We start from the raw sequence: 10,280 nt of genomic DNA, 5'->3' as shown, positions 1-10,280 counted from the left end.
GTAGCTTTCCAGCTGCAGCGTGTGGTGTAAATGTCCATGATGGAGGGAAGAGAGACTCCAGTGATGATCTCAACTTTCCTCACTATCCATAGTTTCACTTGTGCAGGATTTGTAGAGAATTGTTGAATAAACACACTTCTGTTTTATGCACATGTTTGAAACAGCAATAGAAAAAAAAGATTATCTACAATCTCTCTCTCTCTCTCACTCACTCACTCTGTTTCTCATCCCTCTTCCTCTGCTCTGTGGTATAAATACTGAGAGTGAACAAACAGCAACAGCGTAGGCTGTCTTACTTTCATCTGTAACACAGCAATGTTGCGCTGCTTCTTTTCTAATCTTTAATCTCGGGGAATATTACAGACTAACAAATGGCTCTTTTCTGGATGCTCCTGACACTGTGTCCGTTTGTGGCTCATTCGCAAAGTGGAGATGATGGTAAGAGTTTCTTTTCCCAGTTAAACACTGTGAACAGATTATTAGGTTATTATAAAGTGTATTATTCTTTGGACTCAGGAGAAAGTAGAGCATGGAGTTTATCCTTTACACGTTCTGTGAGGCATCACAACGCAGCATGGATGAACAAATGAACAAACATGAGCACTTTTGTTGTGATGACCTTAGTTATAGGTTTCTTTTAAGGATTTTACTGGTTCGTAGATGGATCACGTGAAAGACAAGACAAGACATTACCATGTACATAGGTTCATGTTTTTGCCATGTCATCTTGTTTAGTGAATGAAATATCCTAAAACATCGTCATCGCAGACCCATGTGATTTGAATTGTTTTCCTATTACAGGACATGTTTAACATTTCTCTATTGCTTTATAAGCAGCTGCTGTATTAGTAGCTAACTGTTCATGCTTACATTTTCTCAAGGATTTTTCATGTTGTACTTTGCCTTTATAAGGCAACTGGTCCTTTTATGTTTTTATATTTAATCTGAATTTACTCGAAAGGTTTTAATCAGATTCGGTATTATCATTATTGTTGTTGTATTTTCTTTAAGGACTGAATAGTAAATAGACATGAAACTACATGATGGTATAGAAAACTTGCGCAATCTGTATTCCCTTATCTGTTTAATCCACATGTCCTGATACAGGAGAGTCCATTGACATTGACTGCTGGTCGTTGATGACCTTAAAAGAAAGCGATCTCTTCTGCGTCTTGAATGAGTATGACGTTGACATTTGCGAGAAAGTTGCAACACTTTGGTATGGTGCTGTTTCTGTTCATTTTATCTTGTAAAGTGTCAATCTTAAATCGATTTGACTACATCCTGTTGTTCTGTCTTTAGTCAAGTTCAAGATTCTGCTTGTTCCAATGCAACTATGGAAAGTAACAAATTCTCTTTTTGGAATCTGAGTCCTGTATCAAAGCATAAACTGACCATTTACTTAAAAGGAGGGCGACACCAAATACAAACGGTCGAGCTGGTGAAAATGGGTATGTTGTGTCAACCGCTTTATTCGCCAATGTTTGAGTCACTGATTCTGTGATTTCACTGATGTGATTTCTTTACACAGTTGTCTTGTTTGTGCTTTGCAGTTAAAATCCCAACTCCCGTGATTGAAAATGCAGCGTATAAGCTTGATGAAGCAGTTATATACATAAACTACATGCATGACTATGTCACAGACCCTGAGTTTGAAGTGGAATTCTGGGGAGACCCTTCCAAAGTTAAAAAGGTGACCTTATATTTGTGATCTTTACCTCAGGTCCATAACTCCATACAGCAAATGCAAGTAGTAATCAAAATTTTACGATAACGTACTCTTTGTGACAGATGAAGGTGACATACAAACAAATTACTATAGGGGGAGACCAGCTGAGAGACAGCGAGATATACAAAGTACGGGTCAGAGCCAGACCCGTGTCTTATTTTGGTGGGAACTGGACAGAGTGGAGCGCGGTGACGAGCTTCAGCGTGAAGGGTAAGGGTTAATACACGCACACTATTGCAATCAGTTGCAGGTAAAAGTTCAAGCCTAATTCTCTGTGGCTTATTATTTCAGTCCCAGATCAGTAACCTCGTGAAAGAGGCATCTTATCATTAAGGCAAGGAATAAAACACTTGGGCGAATTCTGTTATACGAAAAGAATCAACGATAAGGTGAAGAAATGGAGTTGCTCTTACCACAACAAAGCTCATTATTTTCCTATAACAGGGTGTCCTTTATAGTGCTTTATTCTCCCTATACCACAACAATTTTCCAAAGATTACATTTCTTTATTAAAGAATGAAACATCACCTGATTTTTTTTTTTTTTTTTAAATCCAGTTATAGTTTTATTTAATGTTGTGGAATGTCCACAAAGCAAGTTATTTCCTGTTATCACTTCCATTATAGAAACTATAAACAGTTGTTCCATCACCAGCCTGTCTATCTCTCTCTCTTTCAGTTAATAATACAATAAAATACAGTTTGTCAGTTTGTTTGAAACCACAAACTGCTCTGTCCTGAAGATTTTTTTTCCAGTGTAAAAGGAATAAAAGCTGCTCACTGAAACTTGCTGTTTATGTGGCGCTTCCTCCATATAAGCACCTGTGTAAGACATTAATATAGAAATGAATTTATTAGAATGTGCAACCAAGAATAATAATAAATATAATACACACACACACATTACATCCATCCATCCATTATCTGTCAGAGTCGTTGGGGAAGCTGGAGCCAATCCCAGCTCTCTGCGGGTGAGAAGCGGGGTACACCCTGGGCAATCTAATGCAGGGCTAACACAGCAATGAACAACCATTCACAACTATGGGCAATTGAGAGTAGCCAGTTGACCTCATCTGCATGTCTTTGGACCGTGGCAGGAAACCTACGCAGGCATGAGAACATGCAAAGTCCACACAGAGAGGCCCCAGTTGGCTGCAAGGTTCCAACCCAGGGCCTTCTTGCTGTGAGGTGACCGTACTAACCACTGCACCATCGTGCTGCCCCATATACAACCCCCAACCAGAAAACATTGGGACGGTATGGAAAAGGCAAATAAAAAAAAGAAAGCAGTGCTTTTGAAATGTACTTTGACTTGTATTTCATTGAAGACAGGATGAACCCAGTATATTTCATGTTTTGTCTGGTCAACTTCATTTCATTTGTTAATATACATCCATTCAGCAGCACAGTGGTGTCGTGGTTAGCACCGTCACCTCACAGCAAGAAGGTTCTGGGTTCAAGCCCAGCAGCCGGCGAGGGCCTTTCTGTGTGGAGTTTGCGTGTTCTCCCTGTGTCTGTGTGGGTTTCCTCCGGGTGCTCCAGTTTCCCCTACGGTCCAAAGACATGCAGGTTAGGCTAATTGGTGGCTCTAAATTGACCATAGGTGTGAATGTGAATGGTTGTTTGTCTCTATGTGTCGGCCCTGCGATGACATGGCAACTTGTCCAGGGTGTACCCGGCCTCCCACTCATAGTCAGCTGGGATAGGCTCCAGCTCGCCTGTGACCCTGCACAGGATAAGCGGTTACAGGTAATGGATGGATGGATGGATATACATCCATTCCTTTGAGGCCTGCAACATGTTCCAAAAAAGTTGGGACAGGGGACATTTAGGGCTAGCAATGAGGTAAAACAATTAAATAATGATGTGATTTGAAAGAGCTGATGTCAACAGGTCATTGTAATTATGCTTTGGTACAAAATCAGTATCCAGGAAAGACCTAGTCTTTGAGGAGCGAAGATGGGCCAAGAATCTCCAGTTTGTCAACAAATGCATGAGAAAATTATTGAAATGTTTAAAAATGATGTTCGTCAAAGAAAGATAAAAAGGGATTTGGATATTTCACCCTCTATGATGTAAAATATCATTTAAGTTGTTCAAGAAATCTGGAGGAATTTCAGTGAGTAAAGGGCAAGGGCACAAGCCTAAGCTGAACACCTGCGATCTCCGTTCCTTCAGACGGCACTGCATCAAGGACGGTCATTCATCTATAGCTGATATAACCACATGGGCTCGGGATTACTTTGGCAAACCTTTGTCAAGCACTACAATATGGAGTTACATCCACAAATGGTAGTTAAAACTTGACTGTGCAAAAAGGAAGCCTGATGTTAACTGTGTACAGAAGCACCACCGACTTCTCTGGGCAAGTTTTTTTTTTCTGATTTGGGGATTTACATTACAGCACAGTGAAATTCTTTTCATATCTTGACAAATCCCAGCTTGTTAGGAATTTGGGGTCAGAATGCAGAGTCAGCCATTATACAGAGTCCCTGGAGCAGTGTGTGTTAAGGGCCTTGCTCAAGGACCAGCTTGGCAACCTCCTACCTATGATTTGCTGCTGTTATTGAAAATGAACAACCTTTGACCAATCAGAATCAAGAATTCGGCAGCATTGTGGTATAAAAACTAAACGTGCACATGCTACATGACTCTGTGAAACTAGTGCATGTTTTCATAACCTCTTGATTAGATAAGTGCAGCATGTTGTCACTTTTAAATACATTTCTGCTGGCTCAGACTGAAGCAGCGTGTGCATTTACCAGGAAGCCAGGAAGAAGAAAAGTCCCTGGCTTATTCAAATGACTTACAATGAAAGCTTTTACTGACTCATTTATATCTTCCTTATCTCTTGAAACATTACAGCACAGTCTAACCACTTCAGCAAGCTTCCTGTTAATCCTTAGGAGGATTGAAAGACCTTTCTGTTAGGATGTTTGTTTTTTTTCCTCCTCATTTGGTCTCGCAACACTCACACAGTGTTTCAAATCACACAAGCACTTAATGTTTGTACTAATTTATCACGGATGTATTACAGTGAAGCACTTGTAATTCTGAACATAAAATGAGCTATTCAAAAGAGAATTATAAAATAAAAATGAAAAGTCAGTGCATACCCATAGAACCAAATGGATAATACATTTAATTTACAGACGCTGTATGTTAGGTTTCTGAGATGCTTATTCATTATCAAGTAACATGCATCTCGTCTCATCATTATCTCTAGCCGCTTTATCCTGTTCTACAGGGTCGCAGGCAAGCTGGAGCCTATCCCAGCTGACTACGGGCGAAAGGCGGGGTACACCCTGGACAAGTCGCCAGGTCATCACAGGGCTGACACATAGACACAGACAACCATTCACACTCACATTCACACCTACGGTCAATTTAGAGTCACCAGTTAACCTAACCTGCATGTCTTTGGACTGTGGGGGAAACCGGAGCACCCGGAGGAAACCCACGCAGACACGGGGAGAACATGCAAACTCCGCACAGAAGGGCCCTTACCGGCCCCGGGGCTCGAACCCAGGACCTTCTTGCTGTGAGGCGACAGCGCTAACCACTACACCACCGTGCCGCCCCACATGTATCTTTTAATACAAAAAAAGTTCGCATCTCACATTATGAATGTAATATGATCACTGTCTCCAACATCTTTTCATATCCTTTAATCAGCTTCAGTGCACCTCTGGTGTAATATCTGGCTCCTCTTAGCCTACTCACCTGCTCATTTTTCTGAACTCTGCAAATGTCACACGCTGCCTTCTTTAAATCAGGTCAGCAGGTTCAGAGAGTTATGACACATCATCTCCAAATTTTATCTGTTTAAGTTTTAGATTGTGGTCTTGCTGCAGGGCCCATATTTCATTTTTATAATTTGGAAGTTTGTAGATGGCTCCAGGGTCCCTGGTTCAATCTTGAGCTTGGGTTACTGGTTCTGTGGACTTTCACATGTCCACAAGGATATGAGTCATCCTTGTTCAAGGGGGGTTTCCTCCCAACTACCCAAAACGTACTGTTTTTGTAGGTCTGAAAGGGTGTGGGAATGTGTTCACATGGTGCCCTGTGATGGATGTGCATCCTGTCCGGGGTATATTCCTGTCTCATGCACAGTGCTAAAGAAATTATTAAAGATGAATGGACGACTAATTCTAGAGTTATATTATAGAGATATAGTACATTTTCAGCGGCACGGTGGTGAAGCGGTTAGCGCTGTCGCCTCACAGCAAGAAGGTCCGGGTTCGAGCCCCGTGGCCGGCGAGGGCCTTTCTGTGCGGAGTTTGCATGTTCTCCCCGTGTCCGCGTGGGTTTCCTCCGGGTGCTCCGGTTTCCCCCACAGTCCAAAGACATGCAGGTTAGGTTAACTGGTGACTCTAAATTGACCGTAGGTGTGAATGTGAGTGTGAATGGTTGTCTGTCTCTGTGTCAGCCCTGTGATGACCTGGCGACTTGTCCAGGGTGTACCCCGCCTTTCACCCGTAGTCAGCTGGGATAGGCTCCAGCTTGCCTGCGACCCTGTAGAACAGGATAAAGCGGCTAGAGATAATGAGATGAGTACATTTTCAAAAACCATGGGGATGTAAACTTTTGCACTGAAGTGTGTTGTTGTTGTTGCTGTTTGATTTGATCGATTGATTAATATCACCTCTCATCTTCCCCTCATGAATAATGAAGATAACCGTCCTTCAGAATTTCCTCCGGTTCTGTACATCCTCCTCTGCATTGCTCCCATTGTGTTGGTTGCCATTGGGTTTCTGATCCTACGATGGAAGAAAGAGTGAGTGCATTTTCAACTCAAAGATTGCAAATAATGTTCATAGTGTATTGTTGGCTTGAGTTTGTATGCATTTTGCCTCTCCTAGGATATATGCCTGCCTTTTCCCAGACGTTCCAGAACCAAAGGCCACTCTCGCTCAAATCCAGAGACAAAAGGAGGTAAGTCAAGTTGAGTTTTATCAACAATAGGTGTGTATACACAAATTAACTCAAGCTGGAAATCCTAAAAAAAAAATAAAAATGTTACAGCACTTACCTATGAGTTTCAGTCCGGAAATCTTCAAGGACCCCAACATTTATCCTGTGATTTACGCTGAGGAGAAGCAGTTCACCCCTGAGTTTGATGATGATCAGGGTGACATCACAGAACCCGGCGATGATAAGGTTATGGCTTTGAAATGTTCTCGTTCCACTTCAATGTGTGAGAAGCAGGATGATGATGACCAAAGTCTTAATTCGGAGATATCCCAAATGAAAATTAAGTTGCTGGATGGATGTGCATCTGCTGAGGATGTAAACGATGACCCTGGTTGCCAAAGTGTAGTGGCTCTACAAACACATTCTAAGGATGAGACGTATGTCACCATGTCGAGCCTCTATAAAACCCAGTAAGATGAGGACAAATTCGAATTCATCATGGGTAAATCCCTCATCATTAGCTGCTCATTTCATCAGGCTGCTCTTGTTCTCATGGTAGACGGTCAGTAATTATCTACCACAAGCCAGATGTCAAACAATCAACAAATGGCCAATCAAAGTAAAGTTATGGTTATTATGCATGATATGCAGGTCTAATAAGCACCTACATAGGCCTATGTTATAGCTGACATCCGACATAAAATGGAAACATGGTTACGGTGTGTGGGCAACTATGCAACAGGTTCAAACAATCCAGTATCGGTCGCTGCTAATTTCCTCTGAATGTTTCAAAAAACTTGAACTCCAAATGCTTAACAGTGTTGCGGTATGATTTTCTTCGCCGTACATGAGACTCAGCAAGCCTTTGTAACTACTAATATGAGTCAACAAATTAAGGCACCACTGAAATATATGTGGGTGGATTGCGTGGCAATGACAAGTCTGCGCTGACTTTCTTGTAAGAGAAACTGATCATATGTAAAACCACCAGATTTTCAAGTTGAGCCCATGCAAAGGTTAATTACCACTTAGCCTAGCAACCAATAAACATAGTGAAACAATAGCGCTCCTAGAGAAGCTATTATCTATTCTGAATCAAGTAACTCGTAATTAATTAGCTCTGATAATGGCTATATTTCATTTTCCTGATTTACAAAAACATATTAATCCCTTAAGTAATGTTGCTATGCCTTGTCTGACAGTTGACAACAAATGACTCGAAGTTCCTTACCAAACTGTTTACATGCAGCTTTTTTTTTTTTAATTAGCTGACATGCTAACATCAATAATGTAGCTTTTAATAAAGTAGATTCAATTTGGTTATGCTACGTTTTGCCACATAGCTTGCAATGCTTAGGCTAGTTTGAATGTAGCTTACCCAAAATTTCCTAGTAAGTATTATTGATTATCTATAGTGATTATTTTTTTTTAAATGTATCATAAAAAGTAGAAACATGAAATGTGATACACAGGGAAGGCTGTTAATGCAGAGAATAAGGGAGTGTATCAGTAATGTTTTAATGTACCCTCATTGACTTGTCTTTACCGTTTCCCCTTGGGGGAAACCCAGACGCCATCTTAAAGGCTGTTCCACCACTCTAGTAGCTCAAACGAGGCAAGGGATTGACTCAACATGTATGTAGGCTTCACAGAAAGAAAGCTTCTGAATTTAGGAAGTAAAAGAGCACAGAATCGAGTTTCAACCTCAGCTAAATTCTGTCTAATCACATATTATGCTCCAGACTGCATTTTGGATGTAATTCTCTTCAGTGTACGTATATAACAAGTGTGTCAACTTTGTGACACCTTATGCCCATGAAACTACATTGTAATGCGTCAACTCGGCTACTGTTTGGGTTTTGACGTTGAATGGTTTATAGACTTGGGGGGACGACAGGCTTTTCCAAAAGAACAACAGCAACTCTCTGTTCAAAAGCTGAAATCAGTTTAATAATCACGATCGCAATATGTTACAAAATTGCTGTTAGCATTTTTTGGAGTTCAGCTCTTCACAGATGTGAGCACTTGATTAATCATCACCGCTGATGACATAAAGTAATACAGCTGCTAGCCTCAGTCACTATGACAATAATTACTGTTGATGCCAGTCAGTATATACCATTTCTTCTCTTTTGTACTCGTGGATGATTAGTTCAGTAAATCAGAGGGGAATGTACTCTCACATAGCTGCACTGATAGCAATGGTAAGCAATAGCAAAATAGCATTATTATGAATTTTTTATTTTTTACAAATATTAAGTGCTATGTTTTCTTGTGATTTATATATAAATTGTATTACAGTTGAAATGTTCTCCTTAAAATGGGCCTCATTTATCAATCTTTCAGTAAAGCTTTGTGTGTAAATGTTGTAATAAGCCAAAACGCAAGAAAAATTTCCATCAGTAATCCTGATTTTCTTTCGGGAACATATGGATATTTTGACAAATACCAATCACCTGTAATTTACCACACACGTTCACCTTTACTGATGGCCACAAAAGGCAAGACTGAAAATGATGACCAATCACTGAGAGACCATTTCTTATGTGCAGTGCGTGCTAAGCTATTGCAATGTGTCATCTACCATAGACACGTTTCCTCCTTTTATAGGGTGCCATTATTATTATTTTTTTTTTATTTTACATGAATGGCTAGTCTTATTTATCATTATTTATGGATAGTTTTTGATTATCTTTTAGGTTATTAATATGAAACGACTGAGTTTCACGACATTTGTCTGACTAATTGAAATAAATAAGCAATTTGACCTTGAAAGTGTAATTCATGTAATTTTTTTTTTTTTAAAACATACGACCTAGACAGTGAGAACCAAAACCGTGAAATAAATCTCTATATGTCACTCGTGAGGAAATCGATCAATTGTTTTGACAGATTTGGGTACTTTGTGAATGTGTTTATATAATAAGAAAATCACACATTGGCTTGAAGATATGAAGTTTATCTTTTTGTGTTGAAAAACTCACATTTTTCGTACGAAATACATCGTGGATCTGAGTGACACATTTCCTGATATTTCACTCTGATGACGTCACTTCCAGTGTTTTCCTGCTGACTAGATGTGCATTTTCAACATGGTGAACAGGTTCAAAATGAAAATTCTTTTCATTAACTTGCATTTTTCTTTTTTTGTGGATGTGTCCATCTAATATAAAGAACATTACATGGTGGCGCGAAGATATGGAGTTTATCTTGTCATGTTGAAAAAATATCACTCGTTCGCTTCGCTCACTCATGAATACGTTCACCACTTGAAGACAAACTTCATATCTTCGCACTATGTAATATCCTCAACCAAACTGGATTTTCATAAATATTGTATGAATTCCCCATGAAAATAAATTATGAACCAGTCTTTTCATACCCAGCTTGATAAATGAGGCCCACTGTCTCCTGCCTGTTGTAAAGAGCACGTTGGTAATGAGTTAAATATATACTCACTGTTTCATTACAGCTAACATCACTTTAACTGAGCTGCATCTCTCACAATCTCTTTCAGGAAATGGTTTTATTACCACAAAGCATTTACACTGTATAGTACATTGCAATAATCATTTATACTACTGGCTTTGTTAATGATTTTGCACAAAAGAACCACGTATTAAAAAGACATCCCAAAA

At 39.8% G+C, this 10,280-nt stretch overlaps 1 protein-coding gene across 1 annotated transcript; it reads left to right on the top strand.

Moving 5' to 3' along the window:
- The first annotated feature begins 257 nt into the window (after window positions 1-257).
- On the top strand, window positions 258-10,280 carry il7r (interleukin 7 receptor). Its single transcript, XM_060936094.1, has 8 exons — window positions 258-438; window positions 1,108-1,219; window positions 1,303-1,451; window positions 1,554-1,693; window positions 1,792-1,939; window positions 6,403-6,505; window positions 6,591-6,663; window positions 6,754-10,280. Exons 1-8 carry the CDS (start codon window positions 372-374, stop codon window positions 7,114-7,116), a joined length of 1,155 nt encoding a protein of 384 aa, XP_060792077.1. The 5' UTR covers window positions 258-371; the 3' UTR covers window positions 7,117-10,280.

Source organism: Neoarius graeffei, chromosome 12 (assembly GCF_027579695.1).
Source record: "Neoarius graeffei isolate fNeoGra1 chromosome 12, fNeoGra1.pri, whole genome shotgun sequence".
Taxonomy (NCBI): Eukaryota; Metazoa; Chordata; class Actinopteri; order Siluriformes; family Ariidae; genus Neoarius; species Neoarius graeffei.
The sequence above is the reverse complement of the archived record's forward strand: the minus strand, read 5'-3'. Positions and strand labels throughout refer to the sequence as shown.